This window comes from Amphibalanus amphitrite, unplaced genomic scaffold (genome assembly GCF_019059575.1).
Source record: "Amphibalanus amphitrite isolate SeventyFive unplaced genomic scaffold, NRLGWU_Aamphi_draft 000306F_arrow, whole genome shotgun sequence".
NCBI lineage: Eukaryota > Metazoa > Arthropoda > Thecostraca > Balanomorpha > Balanidae > Amphibalanus > Amphibalanus amphitrite.
In genome coordinates, this window is record NW_024881801.1 from 94058 (window position 1) to 112211 (window position 18154).

General features: G+C 48.9%; 2 protein-coding genes across 4 annotated transcripts in view; one reads left to right on the forward strand and one right to left on the reverse strand.

Annotated features, from left to right (window-relative positions):
* Window positions 1-10532, reverse strand: part of LOC122388018 (mucin-5AC-like) — a 94556-nt gene extending 84024 nt beyond the window's left edge. For both annotated transcript variants that reach the window (XM_043378755.1, XM_043378756.1), the window contains exons 1-3: window positions 10442-10532; window positions 6452-6515; window positions 121-6060 (exon numbers count right to left, since the gene is read on the reverse strand). In XM_043378755.1, coding sequence (XP_043234690.1) covers window positions 121-6052 — 5932 coding nt within the window. In that variant the 5' untranslated portion in view covers window positions 6053-6060; window positions 6452-6515; window positions 10442-10532. The remainder of the gene's footprint in view (window positions 1-120; window positions 6061-6451; window positions 6516-10441) is intronic.
* A 419-nt stretch (window positions 10533-10951) lies between these two features.
* On the forward strand, window positions 10952-17183 carry LOC122388021 (probable 60S ribosomal protein L37-A). Of its 2 annotated transcripts, none has more exons than XM_043378759.1 (4): window positions 10952-10972; window positions 11194-11329; window positions 12539-12623; window positions 17083-17183. In XM_043378759.1, exons 1-4 carry the CDS (start codon window positions 10970-10972, stop codon window positions 17144-17146), a joined length of 288 nt encoding a protein of 95 aa, XP_043234694.1. In that variant the 5' UTR covers window positions 10952-10969; the 3' UTR covers window positions 17147-17183. The 2 variants fall into 2 exon arrangements, with proteins under 2 accessions (XP_043234694.1, XP_043234695.1); XM_043378760.1 differs by lacking the exon at window positions 10952-10972 and adding an exon at window positions 11018-11036.
* Window positions 17184-18154: the final 971 nt, after the last annotated feature.

The following is an 18154-nucleotide window of genomic DNA, read 5'->3' on the forward strand; positions in this document are numbered from 1 at the left end:
ATTCATCAAAATTAGTCTCCCCAAATAGTATCAAAATTGAATTACGAATACCTATCAAGGTCGAAATAAATAAAGGAGAAGGCTCATATAAAGAAGTAAAACATATCTAAAGTGACTGACCTTTTTTGAGTCGTATCTTCTTGATCGGCGGGCGATCTCCCTCAGCCTCGCCGGGGTCAACCGTCACCTGCCAGACGCCCGTATCTGCACTCGTCGCCGCCTCTGCCAGCGGCGTAGAGGTCGCCAGCTCCACAACAGGGTTCTTCCGCTTCCTCCCCGGCTTCCCCTTCACCGGCGTCGGAGTCGGGGTCGCTGGGGTCGCTACCGCTGTCTTTGTAACCTCCTTCGCCGCGGTACGGGAAGCCCTCGGCTTGTCCTCCCCCGTGCTACAGCTGGACTGCGTGCGGGTGCGTCCCTCCAGCATCCTCTCCTTGGCGTGCTGCAGTCTCCGCTGCTCCATCTCTTCTCGCTCATCCTCGGACAGTTTCTTCTTGCGCGGCCGGCCGCTCTTCCGTACTGGCGTAGCCACGGCGGCGTCTGGAGCAGCAGCGGCTGCTGGCTTGACAGGGGTAGCGGCTGGGGCGGCTGAGACTCCAGGAGTGGCAGGAACTGACGGAGTACGAGCGACAGCAGGGCCCGGACGCGGGTGTTTCCTCGGTCGGCCTCGTTTGCGTTTGACGGGCACGGCTGGATCCGCAGCAGAGACGGAGGCGTCCGACACCACGGGCGTACCGTCCGAGCCCGACGCTGCCGGAGTGCAGTCCTCCTCCACCACTGGCTCCGTCTCGCGCAGGAACGCGTCGATGGCAGCGACACCCTCGCTGTCGCGCGACGTTTGTCGTCGGGCGCGTGCTCCACTGGCTGCAGTTCCTGCGGCGGCCTCCTCGACCGACGCGTGCCTCCGCGGTGACTTCCCAGCGTCGGAGCGTGGTGAGCGGGCAGATTCACGGCGCGGCGAGCGTCCTGTCTCGGCAGTCGGCTGCCGGGGCGACCGGCTGCCTGGCGCTACCTTAGTGCCCGGCTCAGGCTGGCCGAGGTCGCGCAAGGAGAGCCGCCGGGGCCGGGTACTCGTAGGAACTTTGGAACTGTCCTCTGTGGAGGGAGCGTCTTTAACAGCAGTGGCCGGTGTAGCGACGGCTGTAGCATCGACACCCTCTGAGGTGGTCTTCTCCGGCGGCGGCATGCCTTCCGGAGCGCCTTCAGAGGAAACATCTTTGGTAGCAGGAGCAGCTTCTGATGCATCAGGGGCCGACTTGGAGGGAGGAGCGGACTCAGCCTCAGTCTTCTCGGCAGCCTTTTCAGTTGGAACGGGCGTTATAGTCGCTGGAGCGGATGTATCACTCGACATGGCAGCAGACGGACATGTTGCCTCGACTGCCGCCGGCGGCGGAGCAGGCATGTCAGAGTCATTCGCCTTCACCTCAGAGGCCTTGCCAGAGTTCAGAGATGGAGTCGGTATTTCCTCTGCTGTAGAAGCTGGGCAGACGGCCGCAGACGCCGCTTTGGGGGCCTCAGATATCTCTCCAGCAGAAACGTTCTCTCCTACAGTCACACCGGCGGATGATTTGTCGGCTGCGACAGCAGCTGAATCCCCAGCAGCCGCTGTCGCAGGCGCAGCAGACGATGATGGCTTGTCTGACGCCGCAACGCCCGTGACTTTATCGTCCTCAGCAGGCGCTTGTGGGGCAGCGGTGGGAGCCCTCGCAGCCGCTTTGTCTGATGGTAGGTCGTCACGGTTGTTGGTTGTTTTCTCTGTCACTGCCGTAGGCGCATCCGAAACTTTAGAAGCTGCTGGCGTGGTCACAGAATCATCAGAAGTGGTAGCTGAGGTAGCCACTACTGACGCTTCAGGCAAGGGCTCCGAGATGACGGGCTCTGAGATGACAGGCTCTGAGATGACGGGCTCTGAGACAACAGGCTCCGAGGCAGACTTCGAGACAGGCTTCGACACAGGCTCTGAGATGACGGGCTCCGAGATGACAGGTTCTGAGACGACAGGGGCCGAGACAGGCTCTGAGACGACAGGCTTCGAGCTGGGTTCTGAGATGACGGGCTCCGAAACAGGCTCTGAGGCGACAGGCTCAGAGAAAGGCTCTGAAGCGACAGGCTCCGAGGCAACAGATCCAGAGACAGGCTCTGAAGCGACAGGCTCAGAGACTGGTCTTGAGACAGCCTCTGAGACGGACTCCGAGACGGGCTCTGAGATGACGGGCTCCGAGATGACAGGCTCTGAAGCGACAGGCTCCGAGAGAACAGGCTCCGAGACCACGGGCTCAGACACATCCATGGGCTCCACTGTATCTGTTGCTGATGGGTCAGCAGCCGCAGTGCCCGAGTCGACAGACGATACGTCACCGCCGGGCTGGTCACCACTGCCACGCGACACCACCTCCTCGACACTCGCGGGTTCTGGCTGGTCTGCTGAGAGCGCGGTGGGCGGCATTTCACTGGTTGGAGAGACTCGAGGCGGCTTCCTGAATCCCCGCAGCGAGGTCATTGCAGCTGATGCACTAGAAACAGCCGGTGGCGCTTGCTGGACTGTCTCTGGCGGCTGAACTATCTGTTCACTCGCATCTGTCATCTCAACATCATCGCCACCGACCACCGGTGCGGTAGAGAGGCCCGACTTATGCGCTTCAGTCGACTCAGCCGAGACTGATTTTGGATCTCCTACCTCGGGATTCTTTTCGGAGCTTTCCGACTTTGGTGTTTTATCTGAAGCCGGTGCAACAGGTTCAGGCTCCTGGGCTTGAGATGTGGCAGCTTCAGTACCTGGTTTAGATTTTTCTTTCGAATGCTGAGCGTCATCAGCTTTCGGGTTCGGTTTACTCACAGTTCCTGAAGGAGCATCAGAGGTCTTTGGCTCTTCCAACGGAGATTTGGGAGCTGAGACAGCCGACGCTGGCGGACTATTGGAAGATTCGGCAACACTTCCCTTCGACCCAAGTTTTGAAGCCGAATGGGAGGCAGCGTCAGTCGTTTTAGGCTGAGCTGAAGGGGCAGTCTCGACTGGTCGACTGACATCTTCGGCTGTCGGTTGCTCCTTTTCAGTCTTCTGATTGGCCACAACTTTCTCAGATGACGATTCCAGCGATGGTTCGGCTGTTGGCTGTCCACTCGTCAGTGAGGAAACAGTGGTGACCTCTGCGGGCTGTGCTGCGTCTGATGTGAGCGCGCCGGACGCGGGCTGTGCTAATGATGAAGCTGAAGAGACTGGGTTTGGTGGTGATGCAGGATGAGAGTCAACAGAGCAGGCAGTGGCGTCGACAGAAGCAGATGCAGGCGCAGCGTCTCCAGCAGACTCGGTGTCACAGTCAGTGGCAGCGGCTGATGGCGAGGTGGTGGCAGCAGCGGTAGCAGATACAGTAGCGGTGGCGGTAGTGGCGGCGACAGTGGCTGATACAGTGGCAGTGGCGGTGACGGCGGATGCGTTAGCGGGCGCGGAGGTGGTAGCAGCGGTGGATGTAACGGCAGGTGCAGTGACGGGCGCGGCGGTGGATGATCTGACGGTGGTGGGCGCGGCGGTGGATGATCTGACGGTGGCGGGTGTGGCGACCGGGGCGGCGGTGGCGGGTACGGAGGCCGGGGCGGCGGCGGCGGAGGGACGTGCGTCCGGCACCTCTCCCGCCCCGGGAGGAGAGCCGGACGCCTCAGGGTCCCCCGAACTCTGACACGTGCCCTGCGGCTCGGCTGAGCTCACTGCACCGCCGAACCCGTTCAGCGAGTCGTCGGCATTATCGTGCGAGTCAATCCGCGAGTCATCATTCTCCATCGAGTCCAGCTGTGAGTCCGTATTGTCCACGGAGTCTGTTCCATGCGAGTCGATGCGTGAATCCTCGTCGAGCGCATCAAGCAGAGGCCGCCGGTGCGGACGCAGATCGTCGTCGATGTGAGAGTCTATGCGTGAGTCCGTGTTGGAATCCTCGGCGTCGTTGCAGACGAGGACATCACTACTGCCGCTCACGGCCGGCTCGGGCCGCGGCGGAGCGCGAGACGCCTCCTCCTGGTCACCGGGCCCCGCCGCCACCGCCTCCGAACTCTGCTGTTCGCTCAGTTTGCGAGGCTCAGCAGGTTCGTAGTCGGATGAAGGCCCGGCCACGGCCGCGGCCGGCGAGCCGGGCGAGGCCGGCGACGGGGACGGCGGCGCGGGGGCGCGCGCGGCCCCCGGCGCCGGCTCCCCGGCGTCTGGACTGAGCTCACCCCGCTCCTCGGACACACTGGTGGAGATGCCCGCCTCGCCAGAGTCCTGACGGCGCCCGGCCGGCGAGGGCACCGCCTGGCTCGTGGAGATCTCGGCGTCCAGGCGCGGCGCCTTGCCGGCCGAGGAGGAGCAGTCCGAGTCGGAGTCAGAGTCGGAGTAGTCGGGCACCAGGGCCGGTCGCTTGCGTCCACCGCCGGTCAGGCCACTGCCGCCACCGCCGCTGCTGCTGCTTGTCGCTGGGCCTTCGTCTCGTGGACCAGCCGCCGCTCGGCTGAATGTTGAGTCGGCGCCCCCGGCGTGACCCGGCGAGCGGCTGTGCTTACGCGCCGAGCTGATGTCGGCACCCTGCGAGTCGGCGCCGGCCGGGCTGCGAGCGCTACCGCTGCTGCTGCCGCCGCTCAGCGCCGAGCCAGACACCTCCTGGTGCTGCGATATGGGCGTGCTGAGAGGCGAGACCCGCGACGAGCCCGAGATCTCCCCGTGCTGCGCCACGGCGGCCGGAGTCAGCCGCGGCCGGACCGCGCCCGAGCTGGAGATTGCCGCCTGCTGGTCGCCATTCCGCCGCCACGTCGGCGGCCGGTAGTCGGCACTAGACTCGGGCTGGTCCGGCGACGCCAGGGGAGGCCGGGGCCGCGGCGCCACCAGCAGCGGAGCGGCCGGAGCGGGCGCGGCACTGTCGGCCACTTCTACCGCCTCCGCCTCCGAGTCGTGGCGGATCCGGACCGGAGGAGGACTGGCGCGTCCGCCCTCGTCCGGCTCACACGCCTCGTCTGAGAGTCGGTGTCTCGATGGGCCGGAAGACGACGACGATGAAGATGAGGCCGAAGAGCCGGCGTCGTTGGAGCGACTGCCGTCTACCGGCGATGATGCCACGAACGATGAGCTGGCGGCGGTGACCGGTCTTCGTGCCGCCGTCACTGACGGGGCTGTATCTGAGGAGCTGGCTGCAGCGGTGGTCGGTGGACGCTCATCACGTACCACATGCACTCGCTGTGCTGACTCCGCGTCCGAAGAGCTCGCAGCGGCGGCGCCACGCGGTCTCTCAGGCCGCGCCGCCGCTACATCCGAGGAACTAGCGGCGGCCGCGTCACCAGCTCGCTCGGTCATGGTGTGGCGCGGAGCGGGAGCGCGAGAGGCTGTGTCCGACGAACTAGCGTCTGTGCTCGGGGGTCGACTCAGCACCGGGGTCGAGGCTACGTCTGAAGAACTGGCCGCCGAGACTGGAGGCCTGCTGACAGCTCGGGCAGGCGTGGCGTCTGAGGAACTCGCGTCTGAGCTCGGTGGTCGTTTCGCCACTGGTGCAGCGTCTGATGAGCTAGCTGCCGAACCGGGAGCGCTTGCCGGGGGACGCGCGGGAGCAGCGTCAGAAGAGCTTGCCGCCGAGTTGGGCTGGAGCGTTACTCTTGGTGTCGGTGCAGCGTCTGACGAACTAGCGGTCGAGTTGGGCTGGAGCGTCAATCTCGGTGTCGGAGCAGAGTCTGAAGAGCTCGCTGCCAAGTTGGACGCTCGAACCGGAGGACGCGCAAGCGCAGCATCTGAAGAACTCGCAGCCGAGTTGGGCGCACGCGCCGCCATCGGCGCCGAAGCAACGTCCGAGGAGCTCGCGGCGGCGGCGGCGGCTGCGGCCGGCTCCCTGGGCGGGTGGCGCGGCGCCGAGTCCGGCTCGGAGTGTTCCGGGGAGCGCCGCTCCGGCGGCCGGCGCTCGGCGCGCTGGTCGCTATTGCTGGGCTGTGGTACCTCGCCGGAGGGCTGACGGCGCCGCGGCGGCGGGCTCAGCCCCCGTCGCGGCTCCGGGCTCAGCCCCCGTCGCGGCTCCGTCGATGTAATGGTCGAGTCTGGCTGGTCAGACATGACAGCGCCTGTAAGCACAATGGAGAAGCTCCATTACTTAGAGATGGGGATATCTATTGACTGTTTCACATTTCAAATGGAAAAAAAAAAACTGGGAAGATAAAAATCAATACCAAACTCTCTAAAACTGGGAAGGTAGCATTTCCCAAACTCTCAAAATGTTGAAGCTAGCAATGCAATTCATGATTCATGATGCAATTCAACTCTCTAAAACTGGGAAGGTAGCATTTCCCAAACTCTCAAAATGTTGAAGCTAGCAATGCAATTCATGATATATTAGAGAGGAACCGATATCAATTCAGCAAAGAACTGGCCTAGGAAAACAACAATTATTTGATGGGAACTTCAGTTTTTTTTCTAACATTGAGCACATACAGTATCAGTGACATAGCATCATACCTTACTAAAGGAACATTTTCAACATCAAGCTGCAGATGTAGTCCATGTATATGTCACCTACTTCCTGCAACATATAGTTCAAGCATCATTTGAGTGTTACATGTTGTCATACTATATTATATGAAAATGATGCTTCTAGTTCTGCTATTACAAATCAATTTAATATTAAGCAAAAATGTTTTGCAATTGTTGTTCTTGCCTCCCTTAAGAGCAATCAAGACCCAGCACTAAAATTGAAACAATTATTTAAGGATAGCCACATCACATCTTCCTGGGAATGTCTGGACTCACCCAAGACACTTGACGTTGACAGAGACTAGCAATTATTTTTCAGTGAAAAAAAAACAGTAGGTGTAATACAATGCACAAAACAAGACACTAAATACAAGAGACATCCTGAAATACATCAGATCATGGCTGTTGTGCATGAGTCAGAGATAATTAGAGCTGACAGTTCTGCCCAGTGTCAGCGTGAGAAATAAGAAACCAGAAATTGACATTACCGAAACTTAATGACACTGACTCATATATAAATTGAATCAACCACACCAGTCGGTGACACACCAGGGAAATAAGCTAAAATTAGAGCACTCTATTTATTGCTCCCGCTACTTCACCGTCTCCCATAGGGTCCTGTGTTGAGCTGGTGTCGAGGCTCTAAAAATGACGCCGATTTTTGCACCCTTCTCACGAAAACCGCTCGGACCGCCTGGAAACCAATTGTTCCGCTCTAAAAATTTCATGATCGACGGGAAAATGAATGAGGAAAAGATTGGTCCTGAAATAATTCTGAACTCCCTGTAGAACATATCGAAATATGGCTGCAAACTAGGAGCATGTCAAAATCGACAAAACAATACAAATAAACTTACCGGGATTTTTTTTATTTTCCATGCATCTGTGTATGAAATCAGTCGGTTTTTCGGAAAGATCATCTTCTGTTTAATAAATAATTCCACAATTGCAATCGAGAAAAAAAACATTTCCGCTGTGACAACAGTTTTGGCATTGTGCCAGTAGTGTGGCGTGCGCGGTGCTGCGTGGTCGTCGGGACGGAGTTGTGAGTATTTTCGGTGTTTTAAATGGTTGATGGCCATTTGAACCAGCTTCATATTATTTCCTACAAATTTTTGCATCAAATTATTGCTTTGAAATACCATTGAAACCCCTTATCTCTTCATGAAACACGATCATATTCATCGTCGACGAAAATGGCGCGGGACTCCATGTGCATTCCGATCGAAATAAATCGTAAATTAAATAATATTCGATGATAAGTATCATATTCTAGTGACACATTTTCATAAAATAAGGCATAAACTTTGCAAGGAAGTCAACACTGGATAATTTGATTCTTATTTTGCTCACATATCCTTGTAGTAGTCAAATGGCTCAATTGTTAGATAGATGTAAGCATATGTTTTGGCTTGATGTTTGCTGTGAAACCACCCAGCCACTTGCTGGTTGAGTGGTTTTCTGATAATTACCTGATAATCATTTCTCCTTTTCCTTAAAAGAAACTAAAATTCCTTTCAAAGTAATCCATTTTAAGGAAAGGCGGCCTGCTCATTGGCATTTCATGTTCTTGTTTTGTTATTGCTGGCAGTATTTTGATACAATAATGCAATATGATTTTTTTGCAATAATAAAACCTAAGACAAACTTAATTAATGCGTCAATCAAACACCAAACAGAAAGATTGTGAGTCCTTGTGACGTGAAGTAGAATATTCTATGAATGTGTTATATAGAATATGCTTAATATTAAATTAATTATTATTTGATACTAATAGCTGAGCAGGTGAATTATGCCACAATATAATTTCATTTTCTGGTTTTGAAATAGCCGGCAGTATTTTACTTCAACAAATGTAATATACATAGAATACATGGTGTTATGTTACCTATGTTAAAAGTTTAATAACAGCCAACAGAAGGAGCTGTTTCAGCAGATAATGTTTGTACCTTATGCATTACCTTTCTTTTCTGCAGGACCATGCTTCTGCTGGGTGGTCGACATTTGCCTCCTGAAGAAGTTGAGCAACATGAAGACCACCAGATGAGGTGTCTGCAGTTCATGTGGAACTCTGCAGACTACAAGTGTTATGTCAACCACAACCAAAGTGCTGTGATCATGGAGGCATGAACCTCATGACAACACTTCAGATTTGCAGTTGAACCAAAGTGTGATTCAAACCACCTGTGGCATCTCACTCAATGTGTGAACAGTGTGATTATTGTGCAGTGTTCAGCTGCAACTAAGACATTTATTAGTGACTTGTTTTGCAATTAGCCACCAAAAGCATTTTTTGGGCTGGCTGCTGTAATTTGGTTGTGCACTGCGCAATAGTGGTAGTGTTTTGTCACTTGTCAAGTTGTCAGTTGTGCATGTTGCATGTTTCTCTTCCCTCGGCCCTCATTATCAGTTAAGTGGTGAATTAGCATCACTCAGTCTCCCCAGATCTCCATTGACTGTCTGTCAACCACCTAACTTGAGATGGTATTTGCTAATAGTGTCAGAAAAGAAGTGATTGTAGACATTTTTAGGAATATGAGCTCCGTTTCATGCGTGTTCCAGTGGTCATTTTGTCACATGTCCCATAGTGTAATAAATGGAAACTGTTGTTCCCTTTTGAAGGTACCTACTCGCGGATGCAGAAAGCGTTGGGCCTAATTATCAAACGCACCCTCCTATCAGCGACGCACGAAATCGACAAATATCATCCTTTTTAGAACAGGAGGAAACGAAAACTTGTGAACATAGCTGTACCTACAACAGTGCATAAGGAATTGAAATTCTGGGAGTTTTTGAAATTCGGAGAAACTCAAGTTGTCGACAGGTATGCCCCCTTGCACGTCAAAGACCGCCTAAAAAACAAACGTCTACAAATGAAGGCAGTATTCGTATGTTCGTTGTAATTGCAGCAGCCTAGCAACATGTATTGCGGTCCGATGGCGAATTGCACTCGTGCTCAAAAACTATGCCGGTAACTGCCAATGCACTTAGGTCATAGGTGAGGAGAGGAAGGGTTATGTCATATGTCAACATCATAGAAATGGCTTCATCTGAGCTGTGCCTATTGTACATAATTCAACCAATCTATGCATTTCGTTTCTTGCAATCTACTCATGCTTTCACTCCAGCTTCAGAGTAATCATCCCATATTGTACGTCTTAAGATATTGATTTCTATGGCGGTTTGCAATTACTAGCCACGTCTCACCTCAGTTTGGTGGCCCCGCATCGGCCCACTCGGCCGCTCTAAAATTGACTTACGGAGGAGGATGGTGGCTTTTATTTTAGCTTCTCCGCCGACTGCGGGGAGCGCCGTCGCCGAGGTAGGAGCAATAATTAGCTTATGTTTGGGACTAATTTCCACGCTTCATTAACATTTTAATGTTATTTTAATTAATTCATGTTAATCCTTGACGCATTCTCTTTCTATTGATACCATCCACCGGTCTGAGAATTACTGCCTAGCTGCGTAAGGGCCGATAAAAGATCACGCTTTTAGGGGTATCTCTTCAACATGGGGCAGGAGCAATAAATAGAGTGCTCTAATTTTAGCTTATTTCCCTGGTATGTCACCAACTGACACATGATGTTCATTCTTATCTTGAGGTTTGATTTTTAGATTAGCTTACAGCTTAATGACCAAAACCCACACCAAATGTACCAAACTTCTGAACATAATTAAAATACAAGAGAAAATGTAGTTCACCCATGATTCTGACTTGTGTGACGAGACGATGGTGAATGATTGAAATGAGTGTGAATACATGAATGAATGAATGAATGAATGAATGAGTGATTGGCTGAGCTAATGAAGACAAAATGAAATGAAAGAACGAATATTTAAGGTAAACTATTTTAACCAAGACTTAGCCGATTATAACTGACATCTACCACTATTCAAAATGGGGGACCAACAAAACAGACCTACAGATCAACAAATATCAAATCGACCCTCAAAATTGCCTAAAACACTCACCGTCACATGTCAAAACAGGTCGGTGTGCATATTTTTACGGCACCTACTATTTACCAAACAAATAAAAAATATATGTCGCAGGCTGCAAAAGTTTTGAAGCCGCGAAAACACTAGCAGAATGCTGTTCCACATACCCTGTGGGTGCTGTTTTCATTTCTTGTCGCTAGGCAACAAGCTACTGCCGGTGTGTAAAATATACACGGCTGAATTTCCAAAAGCTTTATAGGCGACGGATATTGAACAGGTCAAAAAAGTTGTTATGGCTTTCATAATCGAAGCAATCACAAATCTAAACAAATTAAGCCTGTAGGCATGACGTCATTTACCGTCGATTATCAAAGGCCCTTACGTGCATCTTCACCTAAGAAATAAAGTTAACAATTTTCACAAACATAATAAAATAAAACAAAAAATAGCCAAAAAGATAGAAAAATATTTTCCTTTAACTTCAACTAGACTGGTCACTCCCAAAAATATAACGTATGTTTCGATAATAGACAGCGCTGTCTTTTCCCCTTCAGACAAGCGATGGTGAGGTGCCTGTGAATCTATTAATCGTATTTTTTCTCACTCACGCCTATCCCTCCGCATAATGGTTATTTTTTGCTTGCCCATCGATCAGAGAACAATTATTAACCGCAGCAATTTGTGTTATTCGTCGTCGTTTCTGGCTATAAACGGTGTTGCGGTGCATCGATATCCCGCTCGCTCCCCAATCGCTTTGCGTTACTGACTTAAATGTGCTTTTACAGACGAAGGGAACTTCAAGCTACGGAAAGAGACATAATAAGTCTCACACCTTGTGCCGAAGATGTGGTAGGTCGTCCTACCACATCCAGAAGCACAAGTGCTCCCAGTGTGGCTACCCTGCTGCTAAGATGCGGTCATGTAAGTAATCATTTATAAGTATGAGGTTGGTGTTCAGGCTTTGTAACCTAGACATTTTTTTCTAGAATTCAACACCATTGTTTTTCACCTGATAGTCAATAGTGTGAGTATCCCGTTTGTTTACTGTTTGCAGTTGCACATGTAAGTAAACTGTTAATAAGTGAAAATACTTGTTTGCATGTTTATTGCTTACATACTAACATAAGTGAAAATACTTGTTTGCATGTTTATTGCTTACATACTAACAGTTAACACTGACTCTAAATCTGGAGTTTTTACTGTAGTCTTCAAATGTTGTTTCAAATGTTGGTGACAAATGCAAAGCTTTGTCTTCTGCACTAGGATAGACCTCATTTTTTGTTCTGGTTGCGGGTCTGGAAGAAAGGTAAAATCTTATACTTTGTTAGAAATATGAATGAAATGAAGAATGTGAAATAATTGGTATACCAAAAAATGAATATTGCCTTCATGCCCTGTCTGAACTCTCCAATGATTACCTATGCAAGTGATATTCAGTCCCCTCTGATACACCTGTGGTTGACTGTTGCTGCTGGTGCTTCGCAAAGGGACTAAAGCAATTATATCAATCCCCAGCTACTGTGTTATGCCTTGATCTGGGCATGTTCCTCTGGGCATTGGTACATTGTGGTTTGGTTCCTACTGTGTGGATGAGTAATATAATGGCCTACTTAAATTGTTTGAAGTTGGTCTTGGAAGTCCTTAGAAGCTTAAAGCTTTTGAGATTATCACATCAGCACAGAGTTAGACCCTTGGCTGCACCATTTTGCAGGGACTGACCAGTTACTTCATACATGTGTGTTGTCTACTCTATCCTGTATTTAGTTTATCAGCTGTAACCAGAAACTTATTGGCATGTTACTCCGCTGCTCAGTCATGTTCTGCTGCTTCCTTGCATGACAATAGTGTCTAGTTCACTTTTATTTACCACTGCACATACAGCAATATCTCTGGATTGTTATGAGCTAACAGGAACAGGGACTTATAATCAATAGTGACTTATCATTTATGTATGTGGAGTGTATGGCATTTAACATTTATTTTGACTGCAGAAACAGTGGGAAACAATATGTTTTTAGCTTCTTTATGTTTTGATAGCCTCCCTTATCTCCATCAAACTGTGTAGGCTTGTCAACTGTGTAATTAGTTCTTGGGAAGGCAGTTTTTCAGTTATGTTTTTTTTATTTACAGACAACTGGAGCGTGAAGGCCAAGAGGAGGAAGACCACTGGAACTGGCCGCATGCGTCATCTGAAGGTTGTCCGCAAGCGATTCAGGTGAGTTTTACCAATTTATTCAGTTTCTGCGCAACTTTACTTGAGCGGACAGGATCTTGGAACCAGCTGGAGCCTGGCCACCATGGCTTTGGAAATTGATTGTTCCCATTTTGGCCATCCATTCAGCATTCTTCTGTTTCAAAAAAAAAGCATATGCTGTGCAAAGTGCACCTTATGCATATGCAAAAAATAGCTTTTCTGTTCCCTGAATATTCCTTTGGATTAGATGTGTTGAAAACAGCTCATGCACTTGAAGTTTACCTACTCTAGGTATGGCTCCTGTTTCTGTCTTCCATATCCACAAGGTCAAAAAATGCAGGAGTGTGACTGACTACAAGGTCTGCCATTGGATGCTGAATGAGCAAATGATTTTTGATTATCAAGCAGCTGAAAGGATGGCTTAGGATTCTTCAAAAGCAATGTTGACTCCAGCTCTGAAATGAGGATTCTGCAAGATTGTGGCTACTCTGGCTAGAACTGTGTACTGTGTATGTAGTTCTACTCTGCACCCCCATTTTATAACTTAAATGCTATAATTCTTTGTTTGTGCAAACCAGTATTTATGTTGGAGTGAGATCATCTAAGTTATCATAGAAAAAAAATTAAAATTGGCAGCCCTTCCCAGTCTCTGGGCGCTTTTCAAATTCCACCTTATACCTCAGCTTATTTGCAGCTTATTTGCTTATTTGCTCATTAACAATCCAACCAATTTTATTATAGCTATATTTACCGGTGTTGCATGAGCAAGTAAATGCGTATCAGGAACGGATTCTCCTATTCGCTCAGCATTGTGGTCCGTTTGTAATACGCCTTTACTGTGCTTATGTATTCCTGGTCAATGACAGTATATTGAAAGAAATATTGTGTGGCACCCACCGAAGTAAACACTTATATGTCGGTGGTTAGGGCGCTTATTATGAGCATGAAGGACCCTTTTCTATTTCTTTTTCAATGTCTACTGAACAGATTGTGCAAAAAAAAAAATGTCACCAGAAGGGACAGTTAGAATGAGTGGTGCGTCAGGTCAGTTGCTGTCTTGGCGTTCACGATCGTCTGTGCAGGATCTGCTTCTGCTGTTCCGATGCAGTTGCTCATCGCCAAAAAGTTACATACCGCTGATCAATGACCATATCTCAAACTGTTACATGTCATTATTAACCCTTGCCCCGTAGGGGGGGGGCAAAGCCCCCATGTCCTTTTCCGTAGATATTTCCCAAACGGTTGCAGGTATCGCCACAAAGCTTTGAGTACCCCTCCGGGCATCAATTTTACACATTGTGACCAAAAGTTTTTTCCAGATGGCAGAGGCTATGTATGATAGGTGGGCCACAAATGCATGTTCTGCCATTTCCGTCCCAAAAAAAGCTTCGCGAGAAGAGCTGTCAGCTTTGAATATACAGAAAAATGTTCAAAACATGAAAGGCGTAGAATTGAAAGGGAAAACTGCTATCTCAGTTTTTGAAATCATTGGATTTTGACCACCTATAAATGATATAAAAGTTTTTCGAATATCGATAAAGCGGAAACTATATGATAGTGCCTACTGTCTTCTATCCACAGCCATATTTCAGATCGATGCCTCTTTTTTGCCAAGTAATAGCGAAAAAAAGCTTCAAAATTGATGACATCAAAGTTTCAGGCTCAATTTTTTTTTTTTTTTTTTTTTTGCAATTTAAGACCACGTAGCGCCAAACAAAGCCCATCATTAGGCTCCCCGTGACGAGCTGCATTTAGATCGATACCCATTTTATGCAAAAATATCAACTTTAAAATTTTACTAAATTTGACCTGACCTTCATACCTGAGCTGACCTGAGCTGAGGCCAGTTTTACCAACAGAAAAATAGCCGCCTGCCGGAATTTTTTGCCTAAAGACAGCTTCATATACGGAGCGTAAACGCGATGGGCACGTAAGCGGATAGGGATTTACCGTTTCACTCTGTATGTGCAGCGGTCTTTAGGCAAAAAAATTCCGGCAGGCGGCTATTTTTCTGTTGGTAAAACTGGCCTCTGATCAGAACATAGCCTAAACTGGCCCCAAAGGTTGTCTGACCCACATACTCGCATTTGTCATATAAAATGGACCATAAAACATGCATCATGCGTCACTTTCATATTGTGACCTGACATTAGTGACCTAGCGAAATATGTATTTGACAAACAATTCTCTATCGATGATTTTATGCCTTTTACTCGATTTTTACAACACATTTCTTGAAAATATGTCTGTGAACGGTGAAAATGCGACCTTTGACCTGACCTGTAACGTCATTGGTTGGACAGAGGTCAGTGAAATTAGGTCACTAGGTAGTTCCCCGGTGGCTCTATCGAACGCCGTTTGAATTTTGAAAATAGGCGGGTAACTTTCCGAGATCTGGGGGGCCGAAACGGCACCCTCTAGGGGCAGTGTTCTAAAATTGGATATTGGTTGAGTGTGTCGATGAAGAAAAAAATTCTAGGATGATAAAAAGAAAGTAAATAACTGAAGTATTTTTGCAAAATGGTGTAATGCCAATTTTTATGCCAACTGTTCACCAGGATTTCATGTCAGGATCTTGACGGTGTGGAACAAAAGGATGTGGGTGCATCAACTGTCAAGTGACATGTGAACTGGCTGTTGGGAATACATGAAACTCTTGTCAGAGATGAAGTTAAGTCGGTCATTCATATTTTAGGGATGAAAATATTTTCCCCATTAGGTGTGATTTGCCACCAAAAAGTCTGAAAAATGGAACACTGCTACGGGTGGTAGGATCCGTCGATAGCCCTTCGGGGCGCGGGTTAAGTTATTTTCCATGCAACGTAAGTTATGAAATGTAAAAATACACTTATTGTCATTCACATAACAAACAGGACCCTTAGTCAACATACAATTCCATAATCCATCCTGTTGGCAGAATCACATTTTCCTTGCCGCTCTATATGTTTGTCGCTTCCGCCATTAATAAATGCTAGAACAGTATTGCTTCTGCAAACTCAGTAGGAGGAGGGATCACCGTGAACGAGGGATGTTTAGCCCCCTACTGACCCCCCCCCCTCCTCCCTCTATTCACCACCATCCGGCATCCGGTGGTTGCACTTGGTATCGCTGCTAATCATCGAAAAACCTCATCTGCCTTTGTCGACTGGTGCTTAGAAACGGACTGGGTGAATGGAATGGTTCTTCCTATCACGTTCAATCCATTGGCCACATTTCTCATCTTCAAAACCCACTGTAGGAGAGAGTGGGGCACTTTCGTGCATGGGGCACATTCGTTTTCAGCAGTTTATGGGAACACGAATGACTGCCCGAGCTCGAGGTAAATTATGAAAATGTCCATCATTGTCGCCCTTCGTTCACTGTAGAAAACAATGTATCTGCTATCATGCTTGATAAAAACGCAAAGTTGTATTATTCGTGCAATTTCCAAACTTTTTCTATAACATCCATTTTCGTGATCCTGACTCGGAAATGTGGTTCAGCTTTTTTAAATTGGCGAAGAAGCTCACTTTATTCACGGAACTGCTGCAAACTTGTTTGTTGAAAAAGTGTCATTTTTCAACAAGAAATTTTGAAATACTCGTATATTACAATTACCGTTGTGGGACAGGTTCGTGCACGCACTGCCTATGGGCACATTCGTGCATATTTTTTTCGTTTTTGCGATTTATGACTTTGTAGTAGGTTTCACTCATGACGCTCGCTTGACTCAGTTTTGGCTGCTTGCGACGTCGTGACAAGTAATTCACGCGACCTCGGCGAGGTCACGGAGGCAGGTCGATGGCCGGCAGTTGGCACATTCTCGTTGCCAGCCAATTCTTTCTTACAGTTGTGCAATGCATTATTGTCGAAGGGAATCTAGTGAAATGGCCCCCTGCCAATTTCTTTTGGTAAATTCCTGGTAATGCTCGGTAATTCCTCGAACTTTGCAGGGTGCACGGAAGTGCCCCATACCTGGGGCAGTTTTGTGCAAACGTTCAGAGTTATTAAAAGTCATTTTTCCTAGTAGACGCGATAATTTTAGAGGAAAACTTTTAAAGAGGGAAAATATCTGCAACAGTTCCTTTCAATGCTACAATCAACAGTTTTACCCTTGCACCAACCAAAGAACAGATATATGGATTTATCCATTTTTCGCACGAATGTGCCCCACTCTCCCCTCCAGTTGACGCGTTGCTCGTGAAAACGCGGCTGGAATTGCCAAAGCCGAGATCCTGAGATTGAATGCATGCGAAGTGATTTTGATTATATGATCATTGGTATGCACTATATCATCACGCGCTGGGCCCTGGGTATTAGTGAGTGCAAGCGCAATCGCCTTCGTGTAATTTTGATGCATTCAACCGTCCTATTGGCCCTGTTTCCCTGCGTCTTATTTGCATTTGCGGGAGTTCGAAATCCTCTGAAGGGTAACGCTCCTGTTGTGTACTGTGTAGGTATGGTGTCCGACGTGTGGTAATTTGCCTTTTTCTTGTTTCAGGTTCGGCTTCCGCGAGGGCACCCAGCCCAAGCGTCAGGTGAAGGCTGCCGCCGCCGCTAAGTAAATGTTCACTTCGATCAGTCAATAAACAACAAATCGCCTGTTCTTTATGGAAGGAATGTCTGGGCTGGGATAGGTGTCCGGTTACGCTGACAGAGGTGGGTTTGAAAGGGAGGCCGACGGCTGAGTGGAAGCGTAACGCGAGTAGGGACATGAGCTCAGGTCAGATGAGATCAGGAGTGGATGGAACCACAATACGCACTCCACAGTACGGGCGCATTTCAGAAATCACGATACCAGCGTGATACTTGTAAGGCTAGTGAGGGGATATGTCGGCAACAACCAGCCGGATGGGTCCGGGGATTGGTGTGAAATGTGTCCTCGAAATGACTAACGTACTGACGGAAAATTGAAAAGTTGACCATAGCTATAGTTCTGTGAAACGATTGGTGTGAGAAGCATTTGGCACGGGTAACGTACACAAAATGTATATTGGATTGTATCGATGACACTGAGGTCAGGCCAATTATTGGGATCTCTCCAATATGGCAATAAAAGAAAATTGAACTGCATCTTTCTAAACAAGTCATCCCAAACACGTCAGAGGATAGTGCACTTGACTCAACCTTGAAACCTTGAAAGACTGAAATGCTGCAGAAGAGGAGCATTAAAAGGTGTGCCGAGAAATGTGTTGCTACCAGCTACGACTTCCCCTCTCAAGCTTTATCACCGGAATTGTACCACCGTTTTTTCTTCATTTCGTGTGGTCGAAACCGTCAGGTTACTGGTAGGTCAGGTTACTTGAAACTATCATGTTGCAGTGTCAGGACTAAAAGTATTCGAACCCAGTGACGAGCGATATTTCTGTTTGAGCAACTGGCTCCCAAGTCAATTTTGCAACCCCTCTAGCATAAGTCAGTAGAAGAAAATTGAATTACCATTTTTGAGGAAAGTCATCGTGCCAGGGGCTCTGCCACAGGGGGGGGGGGGGGGTACGCGGGGGTCTGGACCCCCCCCACAATAATTTACCTGGGGGTACAGTACCCCCCCCCCCCAATATTCCGAATACCTA